General features: G+C 36.5%; 2 protein-coding genes across 2 annotated transcripts; both read right to left on the bottom strand.

The window, feature by feature from the left end:
- Positions 1-1,197: 1,197 nt before the first annotated feature.
- On the bottom strand, positions 1,198-3,552 carry LOC135721842 (beta-1,3-galactosyl-O-glycosyl-glycoprotein beta-1,6-N-acetylglucosaminyltransferase 4-like). Its single transcript, XM_065244284.1, has 2 exons — positions 3,185-3,552; positions 1,198-2,510 (listed from the first exon to the last, which is right to left on the bottom strand). Exon 2 carries the CDS (start codon positions 2,506-2,508, stop codon positions 1,273-1,275), a length of 1,236 nt encoding a protein of 411 aa, XP_065100356.1. The 5' UTR covers positions 2,509-2,510; positions 3,185-3,552; the 3' UTR covers positions 1,198-1,272.
- A 9,342-nt stretch (positions 3,553-12,894) lies between these two features.
- Positions 12,895-14,169, bottom strand: LOC135721367 (beta-1,3-galactosyl-O-glycosyl-glycoprotein beta-1,6-N-acetylglucosaminyltransferase 4-like). Its single transcript, XM_065243552.1, has one exon. It carries the CDS (start codon positions 14,167-14,169, stop codon positions 12,895-12,897), a length of 1,275 nt encoding a protein of 424 aa, XP_065099624.1.
- Positions 14,170-14,375: the final 206 nt, after the last annotated feature.

Here is a 14,375-nt window from a genome sequence, read left to right as displayed (position 1 = left end):
CATCCCACTTGTCAATACTGCAGGGGAATATAAACTTATGTTGTCTTATGGCTGTACCACCAAGTTGTTGGGGTGTGGGTAGTTTCTTGAGCACATCACCACTGGCACAACTTAACCCAAGCCCTTTGGCACAAATCACCCCAGACCTACAAGTCTGAACAATTAGCATCCAGCAGTTAAGAGCTAACATTGTGCTTACTGTATAGACCCATTGTGTAGCCTGCTAAAGCACTAAACCATGTGTGAAATATTTTTAAACCTATCTATAATTGTTTAGAGCAGTGGTGCCCAACCCTGTTCCTGGAAATCTACTGTCCTGCAGAGTTCAGCTCCAACCACAATCAAACACACCTGAACCTGGCAATCATGCATTTCAGGGCTACCTAAAATTAGAGTCGGGTGTGTTGAAGCTGGGTTGGAACTAAAATATGCAGGAGGGTAGATCTCCAGGAACAGGGTTGGGCACCCCTGGTTTAGACACTACCGTCAAAAAACCTTAATCATAGAAATTTTAAAGGAAAAAAGTTTTTAGAGCTAAAATGTGCTTACATCTCATGCCATGTGTCTGTTTTTTTTTTAAATAAGTAAAATTGATTGCTTTTCAAAATTATGTGGTGACATGACCAATTTCTTCTATGATTTTCCAGAAACAAGGGGTGGAACTACTTCCCCACTGGCACAAATCACCCCACTCTCCCCTACTCATTTAACATATGTGACTTTCATATCTCACCACATCTCAACAAAAGCACATAAAAGACAAAGGACTCTCAGGAATCAGTGCAAACTCATCCTAATTACTTAATAAATCACATTTTTTAAATGAATATATTACTGCAAAATTGGGTAAATAGTTACAATAGTAGATGTAGTAATAGTAGAAAGTCAGGATAACTGCCCTACGTCAACAGGTGATTGGCAAGTTCATAGGCTGAATAAGCAAATTTCCTGCTCTCCGTCAACAAGCTAGCCTAGGTGCTCCAGAGGCGTGCGACCTCTGACATATATAGCAATTGTAAGTTGCTTTGGATAAAAGCGTCAGCTAAATGGATGAATAAGTAAGGTTAAAGTTAATGGGTGTGTTCAGTATGTGCATGTGTCCATGAGAGGAAATAACTTCTGTTGATGGCTGAGCAGAGCTCTTTTGGCAGTCAGCCCGGATTAGGTTGTTAACAGCACACAGGAAGTTAAAACATTGACAGCAGAAATCATATCTTATTCTTACAGTAACGAAACTATGTAGATATACAAGTAAAGCAATATTTGATCACTTTATTTTTGTTTTGACACTGCCTGTTTTTCTAACAGCTTCTCCTCTAAACATTCAATAATAATTGCATCCACATTTGGGTCCACTTTATTAGCAAACCAGTGGCCATAGTTAAGAAGCCATCGGAGCTCAGCAGCACCATAAGTACACACAGACCGTATATACTCCCCAGAACATGGTGGGTAAAGACCTTCTTCTTCCAAATAAGACCATTTTACTAGGTGGGTTTTACTGTCTAGTTCTGAAATGTCTGGGTCGGATCTTGGTACCTCTCCTGGAGCTCCAGGCATACGAACCAGAGTTGCCCAAAAATGTTCATCAGGTGAGTATGTGTCCTCAGACCAAACCAAGAAATCTTTGACTAGAGAATTCAGCTGAACAAAAAGTGCAAATTCCCGTGAGAGTGTAAAGTATGCACTGCCCACAAACATTTCGATGTTTTGAGGTGGTGGTTGCTTCTCCTCAGTAGTAGTAATAGGAAAATCGTAGTTATCAGATACGCCATTTAGATCATGGTGAAAAGTCCAGCGCCATTCTTTTCCCCATGGTCGCTTGCTCTCCACCATGTTCTTGCCATTAAGCATCCTTAGATCTGACACCAGTTCAGCATTCGTCCGCAGTGGAAAGTCCTGACCACACAGATTGATGACATACTTCCACTTCACCTCAGACTCCAGGAGATCAGACAGACAATTAAGATCTGCTTTGAGGCGAGAGAAGCTTGCATATTGCACCCTCTCCAGTTTTGAGGCAATGAAGACGTTAGGGATGCAGCGGGCCAGACCTTGCATCGCTGAAATAAAGTCATATGAGGACTTTAGGTCATAATGTATGCAGTAAACATTTTGTGGCATATAAACGGCATTAAGCAACCTCTCCACAAGATCTGCATTCTGGTGAACAACCAAAGAGTAAGCCAGAGGAAATTCACGCTCAGACTCAGAGCTTTGTTTTGCATTATAACCCTTTGATGCAAGAAACCGATCACAGTCATAGGTGGCATTTACAATATTCATGTCAGTTGGCCCCACGTATTTGTTTTTTCGGGCAACTAATGACTTGCCCACTTCCACTGGTTCCATGTCATATATTGCTGAGCAGTTAATGCCATATTTTACTATGAACCGTGGCCTCTCAGACACTCTTGCTTCCCGAAAAATAAAAACACATAGTAGTGTCAGTGTTAAAAAGATAAAGAGAACCTTTATCTGGTTGCAACGACACCTCAATCTTCTCATCTCTGTAAGGAGAAATGAAAGCTTGTGTTATTTAGAGGGTACAATTCATATGACACGTCTGTTCAAAAATGTAAGGTTGGGTTGCACATCCTGCCTAACAAGTTATTGAATGTTAAACTGTTGATGAAAACCGATAAAATATCTTGAACTGTCAACTTAATGCCTAAAGGGAGCAGTTAAATGCAGTACTTTTATTAAATTTATTTAATGCTCTGTCATCTAACAATCTTGACATACAAAAAACTAGTAGACATACTAGTAAATACCTTAATGAGCATGTAAACATTGAGGTTTACACAAATGACTAAATAAACATTTTACACTTTAAAAATTGAAAAGTTGGTTCAACTCAATAAGTTACTTTAAATGGCAACCTAACCCTAACACCTACAATATTTAATTTTTATTCAACTTAAAATGTTTACCTAACATAAAATTTTAAGTTGAAAAAGCTTACATTTTTCAGGTGTTACCAGTTGAAGTATTTTTTTTTAGTTTTTCCAACTTTTCACTTTTTACAATATGTAGACTTATGAAAACTAATATTTTATAAAAGTCACTTTTGCATAATTTAAGTTAATCCTAAACCTACATTTCTTAAAATGAGATGCTAACAAACTACTAAACATGTTTTTTTATATGACAATAAATTATAATATCTGTAAAACGTACCTACCTTATTGTTAAATCACTGTAATCACATTTTGATGACTGCTTAAAATGCTAATCCATGATTCTTTGACAAAATTCCAAAAAGGAGCTCATTATGGAGAAAGTCTGAAAAAACTATTCAAGTGCATATTAGAAATATATTTAGTGTACCTACAAGCTATTAAAATATCCAAGGATAAAATCCAAAAACAGTAAGTTGTTCTTGTGTAAGAAGCAGCATTAAAAATGAATTGATCAGTTGTCAGTCAATGTATATATTTCCGGACTCAAAACCCCACGTGAGATGTCACTGAAAGTAAGGAATGGTTAAAGTATGTTGACGGATGACACACTTCTGACTTTCATTGCATACTGACGCTAAACATTTGTGTCACAACTTTATACTGCCTACAGCTCACCTTTGTTCAAAACGCTGCTAGTGAACTTAATACTTCTAGAATGTAGCCACACCCACCTGTCTAAAGGAGCAAAAACCAGCCTCTCGTTCTCTAAACGCTGGGTGGAACACAAAAAACTGTTGTTCAGCCTGTTTATAAACAGATGTTATGAAACGTGACAGACAGTATTACTTTACGAGATTTTATGTTTTCTTATGTAGTAGCCTACCACGTAACACTTCACAATCAGAAATATCCTAGAGATCAGAAAAGAAATGTTTTCCTAAAGATTATTTTATTATGATACAAAAAATCCCATCACTTGAGTGAGTGAGTGAGTTTTTAAAAGGAGAAAAGTTGTGCCAGCCAGAGAAGTTTAAGCTTACAGTATATTAGTATACAGTAATATTACTAAGCAAACTGACTACAAAGCATTTAAATCATAATGCATATAGAAGCTCATAAAAAGTACCTAATTTGCATTATTTTGCATATAAGGAACACTGTCTCTTTCTCTTCCTCCGCACTCGTTTTCCAGGGTAAACCACTCATTCCTGATAGTATCAAAAAAATTTGATTTAAAATAGTTTAAAGCTCTACTGTGTCAAGGGCGTAGGTTTGATTCTGGCATTGGTGGGGACATAAATAAAATGGTCGCATTGCAAAAACTGTTTATCACCGTTTACTTGACATAAACAACAGACAACTCAGTATGCACTTTACTCAGTGACATCTGACTCGCCACCCCCGGTGCCATCCCAAATTTAATGTACTATAATAAACAATTCGTTATGTCCTAGAGCCTAATAAACAGTAACTGTTTAAGTCTTTGTCAAAAAAAAAAGAAAATCACATTGTAACATATATGAATCCATATTTACTTTATAACAATGAAGAATATGCAAGTAATATTTAATTCTTCATTTAATTTTGCCAAAAAATCCCAGTGTTGAAGTAGGAATGTATATCATGATGTTTCCTGAACACAGTTTATTAACGTTTCTGTAGTTCACATTAAATCTTCTGTTCATTAACAAGACAGTTAATCAGTGTGAAAAAAGTTTTAAGTTTAAAATGCAACCTTACATTATGTCTACATCTGTGCAAGTAATAACCACAGTGCAGTAATGTAAAGTATTCAGCAATCATGACATGAATTCATGTTTTTACCATGTTGGGGTTATTTTCTTTCATGGCTTAGGGACCACCTAAATAACCTTGCTACCCCATTTATAAAAGGTTGACAAAAGTTTGCAACTCCTCAGGTTAACATGGGATTGTCGTGTATTGGTGAAAACACTGTCCTTGAATCATTATGTGACACAACTTTTTTGTGCATGAAACAGTTACAGTGGGTATAATAATACTTTCTTCCTCACTTACCTGTAGCCCGAATAATCACGCGTGTCTTGTTGAGTGAATATTGGCGCGTTGTACAAAGTGAAACCATCCTATCACACGTAAAGTGATGTGAGTTAGAGCGGCGGGACTCAAGAAATGGTAATCCAATCATATTAGCAATGTGAGTAGAGAGGCGGGACTAAAGAAATCCAAAGCCAATCATATTAGCGATGTGAGTTACGGAGGCGGTCATTGCAGAGAACGAAAGCTGTTAACCGTTTGTGTACCACGTAGAGCGTCATTTTTACAGAACGGGATTGCAAAAGATTTCTAATCTCATTTAAATGATTCCTGAAAAAAATATAATAAGTAAAAAAATAGAAAACACAAGAATAAGACGGACATCAGTGGTTATATATAAATACAGATTAATTGTTTGGTCGAAATTATTGCTAGGGACAATTTAGTCTTCCCTGAATTTTGCTAGGGACATGTCCCTAGCGTCCCACCCTAAATCTACGCCCATGTACTGTGTACTTTATTGAGTTAATTCTTAACAAAAACCCATGTTTTCTTTCAAAAGTATGTGCTCATTCATGTGTAATTACTTCCCACCCACTAATCAAAGTATTCTCGTAAGTGTAGAATCTGCTATTTAAAATGCATACCGTCGAAGCGCTCTCTGGCTGAATTCATGTTGTTCCTCCATCTTTGAAATACATTCGCCGACGAGGGACATTCCTGAAATTCAAGCTCCGCCTTTCGCGCTTTCAGACTACACTCACGCTGGCTGATAGCTGAAGCCTTCGGAGGTTGCATGTGTAGGCGGTATACGTCATCAAGACAGTCTTATTTCTGAATATTAACAATTATAAAGCTGACAATTATTCTTAGTGAATTGTAAATTGATGTAATATGCGTAATATGCGTATGACTTGCGAATGTAATGCTCAGTTAATTTAAATAAACCAGGCTTGATGACGTATGCAGCCTGTGACCTGCGTAGCTGAATCCTTCGGATTTTACAACAACCGCACACCGTGATGAACCTGCGATCTAATGCTTTGATTTGAAAGCCTGTTGAAGACATATTCTCGAGGACATTAAAACAAATCGCCAAGGATGCGAAACGGGAATTTTAAACGACAACGCGACAGGAAAAACATCAAGACCAAAGTCACTATTGGAGTTAGTTTTCCAAGATGGGACTCAAGGGACACTGAAGTTGCACTTTCTATATTCTCCACAGGTAATTCAGCATATTCGTTTACATCTATACAGTCCATGTTGTAAACTTGAAGTTTTATAGTTCCTTGGCTAACTTTAGCATGATTATGCATAACACTTGTTAGTGTAAACATGCATGTGGTTTAATGTGTTCAAACAGACACACGCCGTCTCTCCGCCCATTTATGTAATCTGAGGTACTGAGATAAATGTTTTTCATCTGTTCTGACCTCTAGCACAAACACACTGTGACAGCGCTATTTTTAGCCTTTCACTGATAAAAGCGTCTGATCTGCGCGTCTTTCGTTTCATTTTACAAGCGTGTGAAAGTTGCGCAATCTTTTTTCACCAATATGACAGAAAGCTCTTACATATACACGGACATGTAACGTTTACTTAAAACATAAGCATTGTACTTTGACATAATATTAGTTCGCGTCCATTTAAACCCGTCATGGTTGCTATTTGTATGTGATTTTAAGCGGACATATCATGACAATCAGACTTTTTTCATGTTAAACATAAATCTGTGTGCTTTGATGGATCACAGGCAAAGGACATTGCAAATTGTTCATTTTTTCTCATTGGTTTTGCTTTGTAGCTACTGGAAGCCATGTTAACCTTGGCATGACATGGCCGGGCCACCGTACGAGTTAAAACGCGTTCCGAATGGGGGGGGGGTTAGAAAGTAATATTAAGTTGCTTGTCATATAGACTTTCACCGCTAGATGGGAGTAGATCTTACACAGTGGGGCTTTAAGTTAGTCTATGACCGTGTAAATATTTTCCTTTCTCTTGAAAGGTTTGGGAAAACTATGTAAATTAGATAAACACTCACCACTTATGGTATCAGACATACTATTAAGTCCATACCGGGTACATGAATTCCAAGTATCCGAGGCCATTTATCTATTCTCACTTGTTAAAACTACTATTTGACTACTATTCAACATACATTTCAGTTTTGACCAGAATCTAGTGCAGAATTGTACAAATACCTTAGTAAGAATGCAATCTTATGATGCAATGCAAAACAAGTGAGTAAAAGGGCAAATTCCACTTGAAAGTGAGCAAATATGTTACTTTTTTTTTAATTAATCATTTAATTAATCAGAAGGAGCATCCGTGGATCACATTATCTTAAAGGTGACATAGAATGATTAAACGGAGTATTTATCCTTGTTCTGTGATGTGACATGTAGACAAAAATGTTTTGTTTTGGTCTGTAATGCCTTAGAAGCTTCCTAAAAACCTCTCTCAGATAGCTCTATTAGGGTGGGGGATTTTAAACAAGTGGTTTTGCACCTATTTGGCTCCCCCTACTGGCTTAACTTGGAATATCATTACTGATTGGCTGACTTTGCTGCCACTCAAAAAAATATAGCCAATTATTTTAAAGTGGAGGGGCAGTTAGATGCCTGTGATGTCATAAGCATCAGTTTTTCAGATTGGGCCGTTTTCTGGCTGACATTTCTAAAAGAGGAATTTCTATGAGACTGAGATGTTTAGCATGTCTAGCACTTTTTGTATATTTGTGAATGTGGGTAGACTACCATTATTCAACAAAGAGAAGGTAAAAATAGTTTTTCATTCTATGTCCACTTTAAGAAATTTTTTTATTTTGTAACTTGGTTATATACCTCATTATATGTAACTCATTTATTACCAACAAGTATGAAATAACGTAATTTCATTATAATGCTTTTACAGTACACATTATTTGTGTGTGCAATGGCAAAACACGGCTCAAAAGATATGATCTCATAAACTTTTTTATCTGCTAAGCACATATTTAATAGTTTAATTTATAAACAGAAAATTGCAATAGTCTCAAAAAAAGGCACAGATAAGTACACTTAGATAATCTTAAGAAGTACTAAAGAAGAATTTTTTGTACAAAATTATTGATAAAAATAGAGTATTTTAAAGGAGCTGTCCGCAGTGTTTCTACTTAAAGGGATAGTTTGGACAAAAATGATATTAAACCCATGGATTTACTCACCCCCAAGCTGTCTGAGTTGCATATGTCCATCGTTTTTCAGACAAACACATTTTCGGATATTTTATGAAATGTTTTAGATCTTTCAGTTGATTAAATGTAATGTTATGGGGTCCACGACCTTCAAGTCAAAAAAAGTGCGTCCATCCTTCACAAATTAAATCCAAACGGCTCCAGGATGATAAACAAAGGTCTTCTGAGGGTAATCCGCGCGGTGTTGTTGTAGAAATATCCATATTTAAAACTTTATTAACGAAAATAAATACCTTCCGGTAGCGCCGCCATCTTAGTCGTGTCCGCATTCAGGAGACAACAGGAAACTGAGATTATACAGTGTGACATGGACTTAACTACGATATTGATCACACAGTGTGGCAAGCAACAACCGTAAAGGACTATTTAAAATAGCACAGTACCGGGCTTTACTGTTGTACTGAAATTGTTCAGTGTAGTTCACTATTCGTTTTCGTTATCTTACCGTAAATTTACCTACGTAACACCACATTACATAGGCTAAATGCAGTCAATTAAATGTTGCAGTGGGAGTTTACCTGAGTTTCCAGCATGTTGTGTAATGCTTTCTCCGGTGTGTTACATCTCAGTCTGTCCGTCGCTCATGAGTTCGAGCACGCGCTTGTAAACTTATTGGTTGCAATCTGAAACATCACCGCTAGAGGCCGCTGTAAACTACATACAGCGCCTTTAAGGACATTATGGAAGTGCATTTTCACCTTGGAAGGGTTTGTTGCACATCTTGCCTAGTCATCGTATGTTTGACTGTTAGAGATAATTATTTTAGATGAAATTATCAAATATCTTTAAAATGTTAACTTCTCTTTCCCCATCATTTGACAAGATGACTCATCAATTAAAGGGGGCAGAGAATGAATTTTTTTTTAACTTGTCTTTGTTGAATAATGGTAATTAATTAATTAATTAATTTACCCGCATTCACGAACATACAAAAAGTGCTAGACATGCTAAACATCTCAGTCTCATAAAAATTCCTCTTTTAGAAATGTCGCCCAGAAAACGGCCCAATCTGAAAAACTGATGCTTATGACATCACAGGCATTTCACTGCCCCTCCTCTTTAAAATAATTGGCTACATTTTTTGAGTGGCAGCAAAGTCAGCCAATCAGTAATGAGATTGCAAGTTAAGCCAGTAGGGGGAGCCAAATAGGTGCAAAACCACTTTTTTAAAATCCCCCACCATAATAGAGCAGTGGTGTAGTCTACGTGATACGCAGGACTACGCCGTATACCCACTAGAAATTGTCAAGGATTTCCGTATACCCACTAAAAATAGCGTGAGGATGCGTAACAGCATGGTTTTGTGACATTTCATACTTTAAGTCATAATTTAGATGTGAAGCACTAACCATTAGCATGTTACACTTGCTACTTTAGCGGGTATAAATGGATATACATAAGCTATTTATTTGATGACTTCCTGCCGAACTGCGCGATCCGATCGGCGTATGAAATCAAATTAATACTATAGCAGCGCTAGAGTGACTGGGGAGCAGACTGCTGTGGCGCCACAAGAACCCACAGGCGAGTGACAACAAAGTAGCGCGAGAGCGATTACAGTTATCACATGGAGAAATCTGCTTTGAATCGCTCTCGCGGTACTTTAACATCACCAAGAGGTCTGCTTAGCGCCAAATGAAGTCGAACCTGCAGTGTAGCTGCTCACGTGACACTGTAAACAAACAGTCCGTGGAGAAGTGAACGAAAGTTATCCGGAGAGTTAACAACGCACATGTGAGTAAACAACATTTAAATCATCAGTCCAGTTTAATACTTTATCTCGAGGTAAGGTTTCAAGTGCAATAAAATAAGCCCGTTTATGTCCTGATGGTTTTAAGCCTCTTTCATGTTTGCTTGTGCTTCACAGTGTTAAACTTCCCTTCTCTGTGTTCATTTATATATCTACGTTCAAGATGATCTTATATATCTTAAACTTCTATGATATATGATCTTAAACTTCTGTGAGGAAATTCATGTCTGCGTTGATGTTCAGTTCAGACTTTCAAATTAAAGAGATCATTTTCTTCACTTGGTTTTGGTGTCTATGATGGTCTTGTAATAATAATTAAGTAAAAGCCTATTTTCATTTTTAGACAATGCTTGTATTATATGCAAAAAATAAGCTTTTTATATTAATGACTATGCAAATTTAATTATTAGAATTTGCTGTATTAGAGTTAATTCATGTCATCTTAAATGTGTATTAATTAAAAACATTTACACCATTAAATTACACATGGTAATGTTATCAATAGTTATGCATGTGTTAGCCACGGATTGAACCGCTAAGTTTACACTTCCGCAACTTATACAACCCGGAAGTAGCGCCTCACGTGAAAGAGAAAGAACTCTGTGTATTTTTTAAAGATCGCTCTGCATCTGATCTCTATTAAAAGCCCTTCACAAAAATTTTATTATCTCAGCTTTTTGCTCAAAATTGGATCTTTTTAAGAAACCTACCCATATTTGAGAGGTGATAAAAAAGAACTCATGAAGGTAGGATGAAACGTTTTTTTTTTGTTGTTGTTGAAAGCAGGTGGTCTGTTCTTTCATTTGATATATTGTTTGTTTATATATTTAAAGAATAAAATTTTCTGGAAGGCATTGAACTTTTGTGAAAATCATGAAAAATGCTGGCGCTGGCTGGCAAAAAAAACACTGGCAGGTAAAGAGTTAATGTCTGCAGTGAGCAGTCATATGCAGCACTTTTTTACTTTTATTAAATACCTCTGTTAACAATCTGACTAATAAGTCATTATCACATTAGTAATGACATACTGACATAATAAATTCCTGCATGGGTTTGTAGACATTGGTTCAGAGGAAATAATTGAAATAAGTAGCCTAAACAAACAAACAAAAAAGTATTAATATTACTTAAATAAACGTCTTTTCTTGGTGGTAACTCATTTACGGGTTGCTACAAGTAACCTGTACTTATTTAAATTAGGTTTTATGAACTTTATGTTCTTAGTAAAATTCACCTCATCATATGGATAAACATTTGAAGTGAATCCTGGTTAGAAAAGATATCTAAATGTCTACATTCTAAGCACAGTGATTAACTTTACATAAACAGACTTTGTCAATAACAATTACAAATTCAATTGAAGAAGAAAAAGATGGGAAGATAGATTGATTGAATACAATAACATTTCCCAATGTCAACTAGTGTCCCTTTTAACAGTGCAGTCTTGACACAGCACCACTGTTCTCAATGTAAAACTCAAAGAAGAAACAGAAATTCTTCTAAATCTGGTCTTTATTTTTAGGTAAAACACATAAAGTGTTTAATTTCAAAATTTACTTTTTAAAGTCCACTGCCTAGATGTTTACCAAATTCATTCATGTAGTTTCAGCAAAAAAATTGTTATTTAATTGTTAATAAAGTTATTTTCCTTTTTACAAATTTAAGTGGATTAAACAGGATAAAATGTATTTATTCATTTAATCATTCTGTTATTATGTATTTATTTGAACTCATATTTTGCTTAAATAAAGTTTACTCATTTTATTTTTGTTTAATCTACTAAGGCACAGAAACTTTTTTACCATGTATGGAAACTGAGTATATGTTATTAACACATTTCACCAGTTGTACACATTTCTGTTTTGCTATATTGCTCCAAAGTAAAAGTCAATTAAATCTCAGTGAAGTTTATTGTAAGTCTCAAGTTACCACTATAGAAATAAGACATTTTAAAAATAAGAGACACAAATGTTTTTGAACATATGAACACAAAAGTACAACTTACAAAATAAAGGTTCTTAAATGTTTGTTTGGCTGTAGTGTATGGTACCATAAAAAACCTTGAACGCAGAGGTCTCCAACCTTTTTGTGAGCAAGGGCTACAGATAAAACAATCTGGAGGGTTACTTTTTGATATAAGTCTACTCAAAACTTTTTTGTTTTACTTGATTTTATTTTATTTGACTTGTTGATATGTTTTAGTATTGTTTAAAATGTTAACATACTGAAACCAAGCCAAGCTAATATAAAAAATATGTAATAAATAAATAAATATTACAATTGAGACTATTAATAGAAATATGCTTTGGCGGGCACCTCACAGCCCGCGGGCACCATGTTGGAGACTCCTGTTTTAACGTCAACAGAAAAATTGTTTTGCGGTAAAGATGTATTTTCACTCTTTAAAAGGGTAAGAAAGAAATAGTCCTTTAAAAAAACTTTAAAGGGTGGATTCCTGGACAGGGATAAGATTAAACCAGGACTAGGCCTTTGTTTAATTATGAAATGTAATTTGTTTTAACAAACATGCCAAAACATAACTTGTGTGCATTTTGAGACAAAACAAAGGGCATTGATGTATTTTAAGTTGTTTTTAGCTTGCAAAGCTCTAACATTAATATTAGTTTAGAACTTGTCTAATCCTGGTCCAGGAAACGGCCCCAAAAAGTTTCCTTGGTTCACCAAAAATGGGTCTTCTATGGACTAAGAAAGCGACCTCCGGGAGCTGCAGCCTTCGGATTGAGAAACGGTCATACACACAGACGCATGCACGCACGCACGCACGCACGCACGCACGCACGCACGCACGCACACACACACACACACACACACACACACACACACACACGGCTAGACTTTCTAGCACCTTTTTTAACAATTAAGAAATCCAAATAGGTTAAAATACAGAACAAAAACATGTATAGAAGTTAAACGATAATTTTAGGTGATGACTTGAAAGTATACTGAAATCCAAAAGGAAGTACATTTCAAAGTGTGGAGCAACCCCTTGTCTGTCCCAAAAGATTTGACTGTTGTTTTGACATCAATTGTTTTTCCAAAAGCTTCTCCTCTAAACATTCAATAAGAATAGGATCCACCTTTGGGTCCACTTTGTTAACAAACCAGTGACCATAATCAAGAAGCCATCTGAGCTCAGCAGCACCAAAAATACACACTTCCCTTTGATAGACTCCAGTGCATGGTGGGTAATGAATATTTTCAAAACCAAGCCACTTCACCAGACGCGTTTTACTTATCAGTTCGGTGATATCAGGGTCAGATCTTGGCACCTCTCCTGGTACTCCAGGCACACGAACAAGAGTTGCCCAAAAATGTTCATCAGGTGAGTATGTGTCCTCAGACCAAGCTAAAAAACGTCTGGCTAAAGAACTCAACTGAACAAAAATGGCAAATTCTCGTGAGATTGTAAAATATGCACTGCCCACAAACATTTCTATGTTATGAGGTGGTGGGGATTTCTCCTCAGAAAGGTTTTTAGGTGATTCATAGTATTCAGATATGTTATTCTTCAGGGCTTTGCGAAATCTCCAGCGCCAAGTCTTCGTACCAGGCTGTCTGGTCTCCACCATGTTCGTGCCATTAAGCTTCTTTAGATCTGACACTAGTTCAGCATTCGTCCGCAGTGGAAAGTCCTGACCACACAGATTGATGACATACTTCCACTTCACCTCAGACTCCAGGAGATCAGACAGACAATTGAGATCTGCTTTGAGGCGTGAGATGCCTGCATACTGCACCCTCTCCAGTTTTGAGGCAATGAAGACGTTAGGGATGCAGCGGGCCAGACCTTGCATCGCTGAAATAAAGTCATCTGAAGACTTCAGGTCATAATGTATGCAATAAACATTATGTGGCATATAAATGGCCCTTAGCAACCTCTCCACAAGATCTGCATTCTTGTGAACGACCAAAGAGTAAGCCAGAGGAAATTCACGTTCAAATTCAGACCCTTGTACCGCATTATAACCCTTTGACGCTATAAACCAATCACAATCAGAGGTGGCATTTAAAATATTCATGTCAGTTGGCCCCACATATTCATTTTTTCGGGCAACTAATGATTTGCCCACTTCCACTGGTTCCATGTCATATATTGCTGAGCAGTTAATGCCATATTTTACTATGAACCGTGGCCTCTCAGACACTCTTGCTTCCCGAAAAATAAAAACACATAGTAGTGTCAGTGTTAAAAAGATAAAGAGAACCTTTATCTGGTTGCAATGACACATCAATCTTCTCATCTCTGTAAGGAGAAATGAAAGCTTGTGTTATTTGGGGTACAATTGATGTGACATGTGTGTTCAAAAAATGTAGGTTGGGTTGCACATCCTGCCTAACAAGTTATTGAATGTTAAACTGTTAAAGATGAAACTGATAAAATATCTTCAAAATGTCAACTTAATGCCTAAAGTTGGCAATTAAATGCGGTACTTTTAACACTTTTATT

The sequence above is a fragment of the Paramisgurnus dabryanus genome, chromosome 18, assembly GCF_030506205.2.
Source record: "Paramisgurnus dabryanus chromosome 18, PD_genome_1.1, whole genome shotgun sequence".
NCBI classification, from domain to species: domain Eukaryota; kingdom Metazoa; phylum Chordata; class Actinopteri; order Cypriniformes; family Cobitidae; genus Paramisgurnus; species Paramisgurnus dabryanus.
Note: the sequence above shows the minus strand (reverse complement) of the source record. Positions and strands in the feature narration are given on the sequence as shown.